Here is a 17,655-nt window from a genome sequence, read left to right on the forward strand (position 1 = left end):
CTTTATGCAGTACTTGAGGCTCACCCTTGGGTACTGCAACAGGCATTAAGAACTTGAAGTAACTTTTTCCAAAGCGACATACTTCATCTTTACTCTTGCCATTTAAACCTATTAAAGGCACATCTTTAACCTTCAGCCTTAAAGCCCTGTATTGGCTACTGGCATATTTCATCCAAGGCCCCTTGTAAGAAGAGGAGCTAACATTATCCTGAGAGTCACCAGCATCACAACTTCTGGACCTTGGCTTTATGTCAACCGACAACGTACTGGCACAGTCACCCTCAGATTCCGGACTCCCGTGTCCACGTAGGATACTTGAATATTTACTCCATTGATCCACATAATTATCTCACGGCTAGAGGACAAGGAAGTTGACGGCCTTGCATTATCATGATGACTGCTGGCGGAAGCTACAACATGTTGTTCTTGGCCTTGCTCTCCTGTCATGTGACAGCCCGCCATATTTTCTGCGGTCTTGAAGCAGTGTCACAAGCACCAATAGTGTAGCCAAGGTGCGGTTACAAAATTCACACATGTGCAGTCGTGCGCACACAGAAAAAAAATATACAAAAGACACTATTTTTTTTTCTTCGGGTCCAGAACTTGAGCCCAGAGCACAGATTGGTGACGGCTGGAGTCAGGCAGCACTAGGTTGCGTTGCTGTATCTTGTGTGGCTAGGCCTAACACGCACACACACACAGAAAATAAATAGACAAAAGACACTATTTTTTGGGGGGGCGTTTACGTGTCCAGAACTTGGGCCCAGAGCACAGATTGATGACTACTGGAGTCGGGCAGCACTAGCTTGCGTTGCCGACTTACTAGATCTTGTGCGGCTAAGCCTAAAACACACAGACACACAGACAATTATTAGAAAAAAAGACAATTGATTTTTTTTTTTTTTAATGCTCCAGAACTTGGGCCCAGAGCACAGATTGATCACGACTGGAGTCGGGCAGCACTAGCTTGCAACTTGCGTTGCTGGCTGGATCTTGTGCGGTACTGCAGTTAAGCCTAACACACACACACACGCACGCACACAGAAAAATATAAAAGACACTTTGATTTTTTTTTGACTATATATATATTTTTTTGAGTCCAGAACTTGGGCCCAGATGGACACAGCACCAGCCCAGATGTATCTACAGTTCTGCACCAGCCCAGATGGACACAGCAGACATGAAAAACACCAGCCCAGGACACAGCAGACAGCCCAGATGGACACAGAAGACAGCACAGTGACAGCTGTCACGGGCACCAGCCCAGAATGGATCAGCAGTCACCAGCCCAGGACACAGCAGACAGCACCAGCACCTCTCCCATCCCTACACTACCCACCCTCCCTGTTCAGTCTCCACAGCCGGAGTGAAATAGCGTCCGTTGCATGGTCCCTTATATACTACATTGATCATAGAGACGAAAGCTTGTGAACCGCGAGGTTTAATCTCTATGGTTTTGCCTCGATTTGAGAGATCCGAGTAAGGCGGGAACATCCGAGCCGGCTTGGATCCGACTCAATTCTGCTAAATTCGGGTGGGTTCGGATCTCTGGAAACTGAACCAGCTCATCTCTAGTTCTAACAATGAGTGACTATCTGTAATATCACAGGAATCTTCAGATTCATTCAAGCTTTCTATCTCAAACTTTTGTTCTCAATAGCAGCTGTATCTTTTTCTCTCTCTCAGTAGCTGCTGGGTAATGAACCCCCTCACTGCCCATCTCTTGTGAATTCACTGGACAATGTGGATTCAGGGCCTGATTCAGAGTTGGGAATAGAGAGAAAAACACTTAACTGTGTACCTGGACAAAACATGTTGCAATGCAAGGGGTGTAAATACATATTCTTTTTTGCATGTAGGGTAAATACTGGCTGCTTTTACATGTAGCCCACAAATACTGCACAACTTTATTATTACTCTACAAGTTAGATGTCAGTTTGGACACCTCCATCCCAAATCTAAATCTCTCTGCACATTTTAAATCTGCCCCACCTGCAGTGCAGCATGGTTTCACCAAGATGATCAGTTGAGAGAGAGATATCTCACTCTATTCCCAACTCTGAATCAGGCCCTCAACTCTCTCTGTGAGACAGGTTTTCTTATAATGGCTGCATTCTTCTGCATCTATTCTACACTCCCTCCTCCCTTCACATCATCTACGGGACTAAACAAACTCACTACTTCCACTCACATCAATAACAGGCAGTGATAAACTAACATGCTTGTTCACATTATGCTTCATCTGAAAATCAGCCAGCTAAATTTCCAATTTACCTCTTAGCAAATTTGCATATTTTCTAAAAATGCATTTTTCTTGTTTGTTTCAGTAACACAGACAGTAAACAGACAACATACACATACACTGTGACATGTACACTCTCTGACTGATCAGATCACACCTCCCTCATCAGAATGAGACAGAGGGACATTCCTTCAAGAATGCTCAATCATGAAGGCAAATTACAATGGATTTTCACAACCCTAACCATCGGCTCCACATCCTAAGCAGATTTATGGCTATTAACCCTTTATATCCTACTTCTGACACCACTAATGTTCTCGGTGGAACAAGATAAAAGATTCTTGGATACAAAGATGTTAATCAAGCCACACAAACAAACATCAGTTAAAAAGACATTTATTACAAACTAAAATAATATATTATGAGATATCTGATATTAGCAAATCCACATGAGACTCCATTTTGTTACAAGATGGAGTGTGCCTGTAAGGTATTTACAACTTTAAATTGCAGAATAGTAGAAAATTATTTTGCTAGTCTTTGAGTTTCAGTAGACCTTGAGCTTACCAGATGGTGTCTAGCAAGATAAGCTTATGAATGGGGATGTATTCTAAACTGCTATGCCTGTGTCTCCCATACACTCCCATACCAAGACTCCCTTTTACTAACCTTGTAGAACAATAGATGTTTGTAATTACTGATAATATTCATGTTACATTTATACTGAACAACCTTCTTTTGTAAGAAACGTTATAAGACGTGTGTACCTTTTGGATATTACACAGAGATGCTTTTACACTGAAGGAGTCCAGTCTCAGTGTTATTTTCTCTATCAATTGATATACCTTAAAGAGATATCTCGATCAAGAAGTTTTACACACATAATAAGCATTGCTTAATGCTAGACTGTTGAGGATCTTAAATTGGATTCATCAAACTTGGAGGTCACCACCGGGATTCCTAACCTTGGGCCAGAGACGGACACGACGGGAGTGATCGAGACAGCGAAAGCTAGCAATACTGCGGGTGAGTAGTTTTCTGCTCAAAGTAGGTATTTCGTTGACTTTGCATTCCTGAGTCTGTCTGCGGTTCCAGGTGCGGATATCTGATGTGTCTCAAACTCTTGTTTTTTGTTATTTTTTGTTTGTGAAATGACATGTCTGAAATTGATACAATTTGCAGTCCCTATAGATTTAAAAATGATTAATGCAAATGTGTTATTGTGTTTGACAGTCTGATAATTTGTTTCCCTGATTAGCATAAGTATTTTCCCTTGATACATCTTGTGATCGTTATACTTCTAGAGTGAATAGATATAGAAGTACATTTTGTTTATTGGTAGGTTGCCATATAGGTGGAGATTATCTCCAAACTATAACAACTGAATTTTGGGATTTGTTTATAGTAACTTTGTTAATCATTCTATATCCCAATAGGTACGGTCATTGTGTGCCTAGAATTAATCATACACATATTGGGTTTAGGAAACCCGGATACACATATTGTGTTTAGGAAACCCGAACATACATATTGGGTTTAGGAAACCTGCAGACACAGAATAGGGTTTTAATAAAACCCACACGACAGGGTTTAGGAAACCCACAGAAATGGGTAATGTGGACAGCAAAAATCTGTCCAGCTGTCAGACCCCCATGGATATTATACGTACAGTGTTAGGTCCTGGGGCGACAGAAGGAATGTCTAAACTTTTTAAAAAGGCTGGCATTCACAGAGATGGCACACTTGACCCAATTAAATTACAACAGATACGTAAGTTACATGGCTCCTACATAAAACGTAACAAAATTTAAGGTACTCTATTGAATTGGATTCATCAATTATAAACACTTAACTTGTTCGTCGGTTCATCTACTTAGGACATAAATGGTCTAGTTTCCAGGAGCCCCCTCCAACACCTTGGAGCTGGAATCTCACGCATCGAGAGAGTCAAAGGCTACTGAATCTCCTTTGTTCTGAACTTTTTATAGCAGCCTGTTATCAGGCTGCAGACACCACTTACAAATATGGGTATAAATCTGTTTCCAACTACTCTATTTGTTAAATACTGACGAGACAGCTACGCATGCGTATATACCTAAAGACAATGCTTTGACGATTTATGGTGCATCTAGTTTCCACTTTTCTGTACCATCTAATGCAATGCCTAACCACCACCTAATGCCTGACACATTCATAAAAGCACTGCACACAACATGGTTTTCAGCAACCATTTTCTGCTCTCAAATTACAACTCGCACAATCCAATTTGACCTGCGTACTGTGCGACTTCGATTAATGCTTTTTTTGTGAATCTTTACCCTTCTGTCCGCGCTTCACAGGTATGGGGGTCACAGAGTGCTACTGTTAATAGCCCCCCTATTTCCTCTGAATTTGTGTATATTAAGTACACTTGAAGGTTGAGACACCTTCAGCCTGACTAGCACCCCTCCCCTCTGCCTTTAGTAGTTTTTAATTAGTATGGGGTTTGGCTTTTCAAATTAAACATTGAAAAGGGCTCTATTATAGGTCAGTCCTACATAAATTGATACAGTGTGTCAGTATTAGGGATGTTAGGGAGGGACCCAAATGATAAGGTTCATCGTGACGTGGTAGGTGGGCATGTATTTTTGACCAAACAATTGCTAAGAAACCTTATTTATACTCCATGAAAATTGGAGTTTATTATAATTGTTTTGATTATCAGTATTCTTAATGCTTAGAGTGTGCACTTGCATTTTCTTTTTTTCTGAATGTTATAGAGCATACACACGGTCAGATTTGTCAGACTTGTCAGATGAACGATTGAACGATTTGAACGATTTTACCAAAGTTTTGAACGATTTTAACGATTTTTGACTGCATTAAAATGAATGGAATCGTCCAAGTCTGACTGCAAACCTATCAGATGTCAGAAATCGTTATCTGACTATCGGGAACGCGCATCGTTGATCGTCCATCGTTCAGGTATGTCAGATATGTCAGATTTTCCTTCAGATATGAACGACTGAACGATTTTTAAATCGTTATCGATCATATCTGAAGGAAAAATCTGACCGTGTATGCACCATTAATGTCATATATTGTTGTATAATTATCTTACTGTTTGATTTTTGTTGTACTGTTTGAACCCTTTTTATATTGTATTGTTTGTTTAATCTATTTCAATACTCCATGTGCAATGCTATGCACACGGCACAGGGCTCTGCATCTACACCAACATAGCGGACAAAGAATACAGGAGAGCTCTGAGCCATTCACCTTAGAGCCCCCTGTTAAGGGTGAAGCAAGAACAGAGACTTATTGTAGGAAGACCAGATAGGTAGGTACTTATGAGCTAGTTCTCTGTTTTCATACAACACTGTTTCATGACTCATAGTGGTATTAACTATGGCTATCCAGTTCCGTAAGTCCACATCTTCCCCCAGTCATTACTGATGAAGAACTGGAATATGAGATCGAAAAAATCATGGATTCCAGATGGTCTAGGAACCACCTTCATTAATTAGTCCACTGAAAGCATATAGCCCTGAAGGACGGTCCTGAGTTTCTTCTGAGCAAGTTCATGATAAAAGTCTAATGACATACTTAACATTATTTTAGTGATCATATTGCCCCTGCTCCTTGGGAGTACTGTTAAGAGCAGTAAGTCCAGGCATGCACCACCGTGAGTCACTGCTTACCCTATCGGCAGCTTGGTTACCAGGGATGGTTCTGACCGGTTGGGCAAGCTGAAATACTGTAGCTATCACATGATCAACCAAATTCTCAGCCGTATCGTTCTTTGCTTATCATAGGTGCAGGTGTGCTGTATTTGAGCACTTCTACACTTTTTATGGCTCTTGGCCCTGACCTCTGCCTGGACACTGAACCTAGTTTTGATATTAGCCGCCTGACCTGACATCTGCTTGGACCCTGACTGGGGCTTTAAGGTCCAGGTTGAAAGTGAGGATGTGGCTGTTAAACGCTGGCTCACAGGGGGGGATACAAAGGTAAAGAGTGACAATAGTGTTACATGGATTTGATGCAGTGCTATTTTTTTGGTGAGAAAAATACATTGGGCATGATTCAGAGGTGGATGCAAGCACAGATCTGTCACTTGGAGGTCGTCTGTCTGTGACTTTATGCAAATTATGCTACTGCCCTGGTGTACATCCATGTATATGATTGGGAAAGGACTGAGATGCCCACTATCAGCGTCCATAAAAGGACATCTCAATATGTCTCTTTAGCCACCTCCTGGGAACACCCAGCACTTTTCCAAGACATCTCTGAGACAGTGTGTCTCATTAACAACAGCGTCTTTGTGCGTACACAGTGTAACAAATGCACCATAGGAGTTTTCAGGGATTCACGTGCAGTAGCAAAATAATCACTCAACTCCATAAACTTTGGCATTGCATGCGGCTCTGAATCAGCCCATTGTTTTTAAACTTTGAATGACTCCTAGTGAAACATCCTTATGAATTGGGGCTTCAGCTCTGAAGAAACATGCTGTTGTGACCATGGAGTTGATGACTGTATGTCCAAGAGCTGAGATAGTTGTTGGCTGTTGGGCAGGAGATTGTATCAAAAAATAAGGTTGGTGGAGTCAGAGGAGGTATGAAACAATGAGGCAGAACTACCAGATCACTTAGTGGCCATGGTTGCCTGACATTTTTTGTCTAAACCAAAACAGTGACATATTAATACATTTGCTTGTATAGTGAATCCCTAGTCTGTGTAGTGGAGGCAGGTACTCATATCTGTACAGGACTCAAATCTTCATTATCAACAGAGTGGCGAGAGTGGGTATTGGACGTAATTGCTGGTAAGTAGAGAAAGTGGCACTGAGTCTACACTTGGGATTCTGGGCCTGATTCAGAGCCGGACGCTATTTGCGCTCACTCGTCCAGAAAAAGGGGCTGGCTATTTAAATTGACCGTTCGCTCTTTGCGGTCTGTTGACGCCTCTATGTCTGAGCGAGCGAACGAAATATGCGCTCACAATTTTGTAAAGACGCCCCCTGGCCGCTCGCATCATACGTCATCTCCGCTATTTATTTGATTAATCGAGTACATCGAAAGGCATCTGAACTGCTCGCAGTGCTTGTGGTTGGATTTTCCAACCGCAATCATGCGAACAGTTCAGGCTAAGAAACAACCAAGTGACGTGGTCGTTGACGCTGCTTTGTTAATTATGCACACCCTTAAAACGCCCGTTTTGACCTTTTAGCATGCCTGTGTTCGGATCACCACTCCCCGTTTGCAAGCACCTTCCCCTGTTACCACCCAAAAACGCCTCATTCTGTCACTCAAAATAGCAGGCATTCGCTATTTTGCAAGCACACAATTTCCGACCGCAATGAATGGTTCGCGCATGCGTATTACAACTAGGGATGTGCAGGCTCGGATAGGTTCGAGTTTGCACGTTGAGTTCGGATTTTTCCCTCCAAAAAAACGGAACTCAGAAAGAGGCTAAACGTCATCTTACATGGACGAACATCATCATTCCTGGACAAAAGTCCAGGAATGATGATGTTCGTCCATGTAAGATGACGTTTAGCCTCTTTCTGAGTTCCGTTTTTTTGGAGGGAAAAATCCGAACTCAACGTGCAAACTCGAACCTATCCGAGCCTGCACATCCCTAATTACAACCCATATGCATGCGCAGTTGTGCGAACATCGCTCGGAGCGAACGAGCGGCCGCTTACGAGCGGCTCTGAATCAGGCCCTCTGTGTGTGCAGTCAGTAACTTGCTTTGTGGGTTGCATGTTGCCGAGTAGCACCCAAGATTTTGTTTGGCTTGTTAGACTGTCAGCGATTCCACCCACTGAGCAAAAGGTCAAAATTACATTCTCTGTTTAAGTGAGACTCCTGGCTTTAACTCCCTTTACTTTGTGCTCAGCAAGAGGTTGGCATGTCTTATTTCATGTTCTATTTCACAAACAATACAGGGCGTTTCACTCGCTATTGGCCCCAAAATTTTTCTTATAACTTTTAAAGCGATTGACACAATTTAGTGAAATGTGACACAGACATACCTTGGTCTTTGACAGTGGTTCTCAAACTCTGGCCTCAGGACCCCACACAGGTCACGTTTTGCAGGTCACCCAGCAGGGGCACAGGTGTATTCATTACTCACTGACACATTTTAAAAGATCCACAGGTGGAACTAATCATTTCACTTGTGATTCTGTGGGGAGACCTGGAAAACATGCACTGTTTGGGGTCCTGAGGACCGAGTTTGAGAACCTGTGGTCTATGAGAAACATGAGGTAGTCATAGCAAGTGTTCGCCATTATATCAGGCAAACTTGAATGCGTCGCTCCATGTTATGGAAGGTGTTAACCAACATATTGGGAGTCACAGGGGTATATTTACTAAAGTGAGAGTTTTTAGAAATGGAGATGTTGCCCATAGCAATCAGATTCTACGTAACTTTTAACTAGCACCTTCTAGAACAGGCCTGGCCGTCCTGTGGCTCTCCAGTTGTTGTGCCCTGCAACAGTTTTGCTATTAGGGAATGCTAAAACTGTGGCAGGGCATGCTGGGATGTGTAGTTTCACAACAGCTGGAGAGCCGCAGGTTGGCCAGGCCTGTTCTAGAAGATAATAGCTAGAATCGGATTGGTTGTTATGGGCAACAGCTCCATTCTAAAAACTCTCACTTTAGTATACATACCCCACAGTCTCAATTTCACGGTTTCTCTCAACACACGCGATGAATGCGGATGCCTCAGTACACAACACCACTATCAGAAGCAGGAATACCTACTGAGTAGCAGTGGTGGCTCCAGAGATGGGGCTGCAGCACAGTCCACAATTCAAAAGGGGAACCACACAAACTGTCATCCTCACTGGTTATATCCTCACTGGCAGTTGGTGTGACTCCCTTCTTTGAATTTTAGACTGCGCTGCTTAGTAGGGTGGTAAACAGCGGGCCTTCACTTCGTGTATGCGTGAACAGCTGGCCTGGATGCTAATGGCGAACACTCTCAACACATACTATGACTTCCTCATGTTTCTCATAGACCAAGGTATGTCTGTGTCACATTTCACTAAATTATGTCAATTACAGAAAAACTTTGGGGACAATAGCGAGTGAAACACCCTATGGAATAAAAAGTTATGAATACGTACAGTAACTTGTAAAACCAAATTGATTAAACTCTTTCATTTATTACATTAGAAAAATAAACAATAGCTCGGGATATGATTACAGACAGATTTGTCTATAAGCATCCTAGATGACATATTTTATGTGCAGACTCTATGCCACTACAGGAGTAAATACAAAGGATACTAAGGCCCCCAGCAGGCTGCCAGAGGTACTGCGTATGGAAAACAAATTCTAAACATCTGTCATATGTTCCTATGTAGCTACTTACACATATGGGATAAATCAGACTGTGCGTGTTATAATGATAGCAGTGTATATCCACACTCTAGTGCAGCTCACAATGTGTATAACAGAGCTGTATGGGAAGTGTGCCAGAAGTAGGAGTCTAAGGCTATTTAATATGAATAATGGCTGTTGTGGAAGTAAAGTCCCCGCCATGCCCTACCAGTCATATGCTAGGAAGTGGTTCCAGTACAGCCACCTGCCCCTGTGTAGCTGAGTCACTGTGTGTGTGTGCTTGCTGCTGCTCGGTGACAGGGACAACCACTACTACTGAGCTACTACTACTAGTCTATGGCTGTCTCTCCTCTCGCTGTTGCTGCTGTGTCACCGCCGTGACGTGTTTCCGCATCCGGTGCAGTGAGTCTCCTGCCTGGCGAAGATGGCGGCCCCGATGCAGGAGTCCGAGGAACTCGGGACAGGGAGCGAGCTGCTGAGCTGTTCAGCCCGAGACGTCGCCTTGGTATGTGCCCGGGGAGGGCAGAGGATGTCCGAGGGCTGATGTCCTGGGGTCTCCCTGTGTGCGGGCGCGGCAGCCCCGGGGGAGCGGAGTGTGTATCCCAGCTGTGTCCACAGGAGTCCCCTATATACTCTAGTACACATAATACTATATACCCTGCCTAATACCCTATATACATAGCACTGTACCCTATACCCAATGCACATAGCATTATACCCTGTCCTATACCCAATACACATAGCATTATACCCTGCCCTATACCCAATACATAGGATTATACCCTGCCCTATACCCAATACACATTGCATTATACCCTGCCCTATACCCAATACATAGGATTATACCTTGCCCTATACCCAATACACATGGCATTATACCCTATCCTATACCCAATACACATGGCATTATACCCTATCCTATACCCAATACACATAGCATTATACCCTGCCCTATACCCAATATACATAGCATTATACCCTGCCCTATACACATAGCATTATACCCTGCCCTTACCCAATATACATAGTATAATACCCTGCCCTTACCCAACACACATAGCATTATACCCTGCCCTATACACATAGCATTATACCTTGCCCTATACTTTATACACATAGCATCATAAAAAGCCCTATACATAATACTATACCCAGTACACATAGTAATAAACATGGTATCGTATTTTGCCATATACACAGACACATAACATTATACCTACCTTGTCTTATGTGTCCACAGGAGTCCCTATAAGTGTCCATAGTAGACTCTATACTCAGACACAACATTATACTCTGCCTTACATGTCCACCCAAGTCCCTATACCCAGACATGTACCATTATACCATGTTTTAGTTGGCCATACATTCAGCTGAGAAATATTATAGCCTGCCTATGTGTCCACAGGAGATACTATACCCAGACACAAAACATTGGGGCAGATGTATGAAGCTCTGGGAAGTGATAAAGTGTAGAGTGATAAATGACCAACCAATCAGCTTCCAACTGTCATTTTTCAAACACAGCTTGTAACATGACAGTTTGGAGCTGATTGGATGGTCATTTATCACTCTGCACTTTATCACTTTGCAGAGCTTCATACATCTGCCCCATTATTCCCTACCTTACGTGTCCATAGTAGAGGAAAGGGGGAGGGGGCTTGGACTGCATACCCTAATTTTAAACATAAGAGGTGTTGCTTTGCTGAGACTTGTAGTACAATGCAGGGAAAAGAAAATGCAGAAGAATATAAGGCAGGGTATAATGTTGTATCTGGGTATAGGGTCTACTATGGCCACTGCAGGGAAAAGAACATGCAAGTCCTAAGAACAATGATAGTCCAAATAATCCTGATAAACTCTGCAATTTCCAAATAATGTTATTTAAACTCCTCCAAGTACATGATTATTCATATGGAGGGGTGTATCGGGTTCAGCACTGTGGCTGGACATTTTTACCTTAAAATAAAGCTTTTCTCTACCTTTTATTTGCTCAGGGGGTGCACACCAAAAAAAATAAGTTTTTTTGTGTGAGTTTCGAATTGGATTGCAAATGTAATTCACAGGGCGGAATTCAATTCTCTCCATCCCCTATCGCGCCCGACGGAGCTATTCTATTCTTGCTCCTGTCGGGCGCGATCAGCTGCCAAGCGCTACATTTCAGCTCGCAGCCCCTGGGGGATGAGAGCTGAAATGTGCGAAAAGTGACATGTTTGGGCGCCCAAACATCACTTTTCGCGATCGCGCTCAGCACTTTGGTCGGGTTTAGCTGCTTTACGCGGCTAAACCTGACCTCTATGGGCGCGATCAGAGTGAAATTCTGGCACAATTGAATAGCGGCCCGCGATCTCCTGTCACTTTAGACGGGAGATGCTCACTTTACTCGTTTGCCAGTTATCGCCCAGGGACCCCTCACTTGTAAAAAATGGGGTCCTACGCCACTGTTTTAGGGTCCCTTCACATATTATGGGCAATGAGGGCAGGCAGCAGTTGGGATGGTGCTAAGGTCAGGTGGCAGCTTGGGCAGTGCTGGGGGCAGGTAGCATTTGGGGTTGAGGGGGGGTTAAGGCCAAGCATCAGTTGGGGTAGGGCAGTGAGAAGTTGGGGTAAAAGGGGGTAAGGGCAGGTAGTGCTGGGGGTAGGGAGGGGGTAAGGGTAGCTAGTAGCTAGGGCAATACTGGGGGGCAGTGCTTGGGGGTAGGGAGGTGGTCAGGATAGCAGCCTGAGCTGTACTTGTAGTAGGGAAGGGGGTAAGGGTATATAGCAATTGGGGCAGTGGTTACCTCCTTCTCCCTGTTGGGATCCCCCGGCTGGGTCACTTTTGTCTGCTTTAGCTGTAACCCCAGCTTGTCCCTCAGCAGCCAGGTGTAGACCTTCAACTCCTTCCTGTCCCCGGCAGTGTCCACCTCCCCAGCCTCCTGCATGTAGACAGCTGGCTGAAGGAGTCGGGGACGGAGTGCAGGCTGCTGGAGCGGCCTGGCGCAGCCAACAATGCTGCTGCTGCTGCAGTCAGAAAAGTGACATGGTGGTTAGAGCCTTGTGAGAGGGGTTTGGGAGCTGAATTCTGAGGCCGAGCCCAGGTGGGATGATATACGATACAGTGTCAGGTTTGGCCCTATTGTATGTAAAAATTGGATGAAATCCAGCCGTTTATCCCCCCCCACCCACATATTTGTGTCATATAACATATATGTTAATCTCATATAACCTATACACAGAGCACTATCAATATTTGCTCAGTCCATGCAATACACATATTGTACATGTGTGTTCACATACACTTTTACTAAAATCGCACCATTTGGCGCTCCACAGACTTTGCATCTTAGCTGTGGCAAGTATCCTGCCAGAGGCTTTCTTAAATATGCATCTTATTAGAATCACTAATGCAATAAAACTAAACTTCCAGGAAACACTGACCACTGGAATTTAATGTACTTCGGTGTGCGCTTTAGTTGCTAATCTAGGTAAAAATACAGGTCAGATGTGATTGGTCTGCGCCATGCCTTGTGCCATGAATTGTGATGCTTAATCTTTAACTTTATACCAGTTCCTTTGGGACAAAAGTAATAATCTAGTCTGCCTTGTACACTAAATTACTTTGTATGTGGCTACGATGTGAAAAATTCACAAATTTCACTCCTGCCAGCGACAAACAGAAAGTTGAGGCTACAGCGGGCAGAGGAACACCAAAACTTGTCAGTAGAAGATTGCTAAAATGATGCCTGGTGTGACAAATCTCCATTTCTACATTCAGGCGGAAGGCCCTGAGTTTGGCGTAAACGACATTAATCTATGGATACATTTTACCTGGTGGTGTAAGAGTGTAGAGAATGTTTTCTTAGCACACACTAGACCACTGAATACTAATTGAAGCTGCCAGGCTATCGTTGCTGACCATGTGCAATAAATTATGGACGCAGTCTACCCATCTTCTAATGATTACTGCCAGCAGGATAATACGCCATGTCGTAAAGCGCACGTCATATGAAGCTCATTCCACGAACATGGCAATGAGTTCAGTGTACTCCAAAGGCCTCCACAGTCACCAGATCTCAATTCAGTAGATCACTTGGTGTAACAGGAGATGTACAGCTGACAAACCTTCAGCAACTGCATGAAGCTATCATGTCACCTGGACCAGATTCGCTACGGAATGTTTCCAGCACCCTGATGAATCCATGCCAGTTCAGGCTGAGGCGTCCTACCTAGCACTAGAAAGGTGTACCTAATAAAGTGGCCACACACAGAATACGGTCCATATGTGATCTCTCGATACAATATGCATGCATATATTTGTGTCATAACAAATATATAGAGCAGTGCCCATATACACTTTATATTATAATTTGTTTTTCATAACACACCTGCAGAGCAGTAACAATATGCACTCACTTCATATAGGACACGGAACACAGTCACTCTCTATTATATGGTGATACAGTATAAAGCTGGCACACATGGGCTGATCTTTCTGCTCGTGGGCACAGGATTTGTGTCCAGGTTGGCCACATCAAGTTTTGCGTCATTGGACGCGATGCATCTGAGTGGCTGGATAATTTACATGCTGTCTACACAATATACATACATATATGTCATATAGCACGTATAACCCACAACCAATATATGCTCCCTTCATACAATAGACATAGCTGTCAGTGCACTATTATTCTGTACATTACTTGTAAGATATAAAGCTGGACACATATGGGCTGGACTTTCAGCTTGCTTTTCTCATTGGCAAAGCATCAGTGTCCAGTCTGGTCACATGTAGCGTCAACGATGGATGATATCTAGCTGAGTGGCCGGATCAATTTCACACTGACAGATATATTGGGCGATCAATTGATCGGCCAATGTATCTGCTGCCTGTCGGGCAGTGTGTACCCGCGATATGTCGGTGAACGTCGGCGGTCACCGATATATCGCATTGGCTGTGCTGCACAGCCGATGGACAGATATGTCTGCAGACCGCCCGTTCACACACAGCGGCAGCCGCGAGGAGGGGGGCTGTTGTTGTAGGGCAAATTGCTTAATATTGGTAATATTGATATTTGTGTAACCAAAATAACACGCACCTGTCCTACCATTGTGTCCTGTTATTTCTGCTTCTGTGATTCTGTTAAATAATTTTATTGTTAAGCAATAAAACATTTTGGCCCTCATTCAGAGCCGTACGCTCTGAGCAGAGCGCACGCTCTGAATGAGGGCCGTCCTCCATAACTATGGAGCGTCCTCCTGGACGCTCGTATAGCTGTGGGTCACCACCCACAGCCTATACAAGCGTGCAGTTTGATGGCCGCGATGGTCTTGACCATCGCGACCATCGAAACTGCGAGCCGGAGCCTGCGGTTGAGGTTTTCAACCGCAAGGCCCGGAGTGATTTTGGCTCTATCAGAGCCAAAATCACTCCCACTGACATCACTAGTGATGTCAGTGGGCCGGCTTCTGACGGTAGGCGTTCCCTTAGGAACGCCCCCGTCTGGGAGGCATGCCCCCGGCACGCCCACCAAATCGGGCGTGCTGTCAATCAACATTGACAGCACGCCCCCTTTGATCAGATACAACGAGCGAAGGAAAGTCCTTCGCTCGTCGAGTCTGGCGCATGCGCACGACGGAGCTCCCTCATAAAAGCGGCTATGAAGAAGTGGTGAAGAATAGCACTGTTTTTTTGAGGGGGGAATAATAACTATTCCCATCAAATTTGGGGTACATCAAAATGAGTGCAAGCATATTTTTAAGTCCCTAAAGTGCGTTTGGAAAATTCTTAAAAAATGCACCCGCAGCTACCACCCGCATCCTTTTAAACACCTGCCGCATACTTGGGCACTCCCCCTGAATTCATTTTGTTAGTTAAAAACTTGTTCCCTATATTTTTTGTTTTTTAACTCCAAAATTAAAATAATTTTTTTGGGGTGTCCCTATTTTTTTATTTCAACTTATTTGATACGGTTCATTTTTAGTGGCTATTCCCAGGGGTGCAGGCTATTTTTTTTTAAGCTTCCACCCCTAAACATCAAGTTTGCACCTTTTTTCGCCATCTATTGTGTGGTGAAAAGTTATCCCCGTTTTTTTTCAAAGACCGGCAAAAAGTCTTTGAAATTGAATACGGGATAATTAAAACAGGCGAAAATAACGTCATTTCGCTTCAAATTGAATATGGTCCTATATCCGCAAAAGTATAGATTTTATTTCAATCCAAGTAAGAGCGATGGATGTTGTGATGGCGTTTGAAATCTGACAGCAGCACCCTACACCTTGCATTATAGTTGGCGTTTCCTTTGGGGTGCATATTATAATGCTGAAATGAAGCCTACCATAGTTACAGGATTTGCGCACACTACGCATCTCCTGTGGATTGTGCTGGAACGAGCTAATTTGCAAAGCTCCTAATTTGATTGACCACTTAACTTTTTGTATAGATTATAGATATTTGTTTTCCTGCTTCTTTGATGGTCAGATTATATGCAATGGATTAAGCAACTTTATTTATTTTCCTCATATAACTTGGAACAGTACAGCACAAGTTCTTTTATGGATGGGTCATGCCTTAGTTATTATTAGAAGGTAGCTTTAGTTTCAGAAGACCTTACATAAAGTGCTTGGAGCTTTAGAGTGCAGTGGAAACCCTCTTCCAATTATGACATGGAAACATCAAATAGCTCATTTTAAATGTATGTTTCTTTTTATATGTGTAAAACCGTGTTCACATTATTACTTTGCGGCTTCAGTCGCACAAATAGATTCTCCCGGTGCGCAGAGTATCTTTATCGCTCCAAATCTGCGTCTTATTTACATACGTAAAACAAGTGGGAGCGACAAAACCTAATTGCTAGCTCTAATTTGATGTGCGACATTTGTAGATCTGTGTGCGACTGAGTCTGAAGTTGTGCAAAAAGAGCTGAAATACAAGCGGGCCCCGGCTATTCCTCACACCAAGTTCCATCGTGCTTTATTTACACCGTGAGCTGCTTTCTGCTGATTCTGCCATGTGTATACGGTGCTAGATGTAAAGATGAATACGGTGCACTACTCCTCTCAGAGCATCTCGTGCCTTATGGCGTATAGAAGCTACTGTAGTTGTATTAGAACATGTCTGTAATGTTTGTTCATGATAATTTGGCCAGAGGTTGGGGCTATTGGATATGGTCTGTGGATACAGTTTGCCTTTATTATAGAAGATGGAGCAATACAGCCGTTCCTACATATATATTGTGCAGGCATTTTACAGTGACCTATTCAATGCAAGTGTACAGAGAAATAATCCTCAATGTGCAGAATACCACTTGCCATGATTTTGTGTTTTTCTAGTAAGAATTCTACTCTACCATTTGTATGAAAGTTTGGTTGCGATTTGTACATGGGTGTCATTTGTCACTTCATATTACAGCAGTACAGATAAAGCCAGCTGCAGGTTTCCCAGTAAAGCCAGAGGGGTGAATACAACCTGCTCCTTGTAGCTTCATTGCACAGCACTTTATTATGATTAGTGTTCTCCATACAGTGCTGTGTAGCCATTATCATTGGAACTTGTTGTTTAAATTCCATGTCCCACACAGAGGTTCTTTCTTTTTCAGCAAGTAACCTATCAGTATGTTTCTCGAGTGTGGGAGGAAAGCAAAGTGAAATTCTCACAAATACGGGGAGAACGTACAAACTCCACATCAATATAGGGTTGGTTGGAATTGAACACGTGACCCTGGCGCTGTAAAAAAGAACGCTAAACACTATGCAATGTATGTAGTATGTATATACACTATGGCCCTGATTCAGAGCCGGACGCTCTGACCAGAGCTCACGTTCTGAATCAGGGCCCACCTCCATAATTATGCAGCGTCCTCCTGGACGCTCGTATAGCTGTGGGTCACCACCCACAGCTTATACGAGCGTGCAGGATGATGGTCGCGATGGTCTTGACCATTGCGACCATCGCCACTGCGAGCCGAAGCCTGCGGTTGAGTTTCTCAACCGCAAGGCCCGGAGTGATTTTGGCTCTATCAGAGCCAAAATCACTCCCACTGACATCACTAGTGATGTCAGTGGGGCCGGCTTCTGACGGTAGGCATTCCCTTGGGAACGCCC

General features: G+C 43.7%; 1 protein-coding gene across 5 annotated transcripts in view; it reads left to right on the plus strand.

Annotated features, from left to right (window-relative positions):
- Positions 1-9,921: 9,921 nt before the first annotated feature.
- The window catches only part of UBR2 (ubiquitin protein ligase E3 component n-recognin 2), a 157,385-nt gene continuing 149,651 nt past the window's right edge, over positions 9,922-17,655 (plus strand). For 3 of the 5 annotated variants that reach the window (XM_088477299.1, XM_088477297.1, XM_088477298.1), the window contains exon 1: positions 9,922-10,081. In XM_088477299.1, the coding sequence (XP_088333425.1) occupies positions 10,001-10,081 (81 nt within the window). In that variant the 5' untranslated portion in view covers positions 9,922-10,000. The remainder of the gene's footprint in view (positions 10,082-17,655) is intronic. The other 2 variants (XM_088477295.1, XM_088477296.1) reach the window with 1 other exon arrangement.

The sequence above is a fragment of the Taudactylus pleione genome, unplaced genomic scaffold (assembly GCF_031769625.1).
Source record: "Taudactylus pleione unplaced genomic scaffold, aTauple2 ptg000201l, whole genome shotgun sequence".
Taxonomy (NCBI): Eukaryota; Metazoa; Chordata; class Amphibia; order Anura; family Myobatrachidae; genus Taudactylus; species Taudactylus pleione.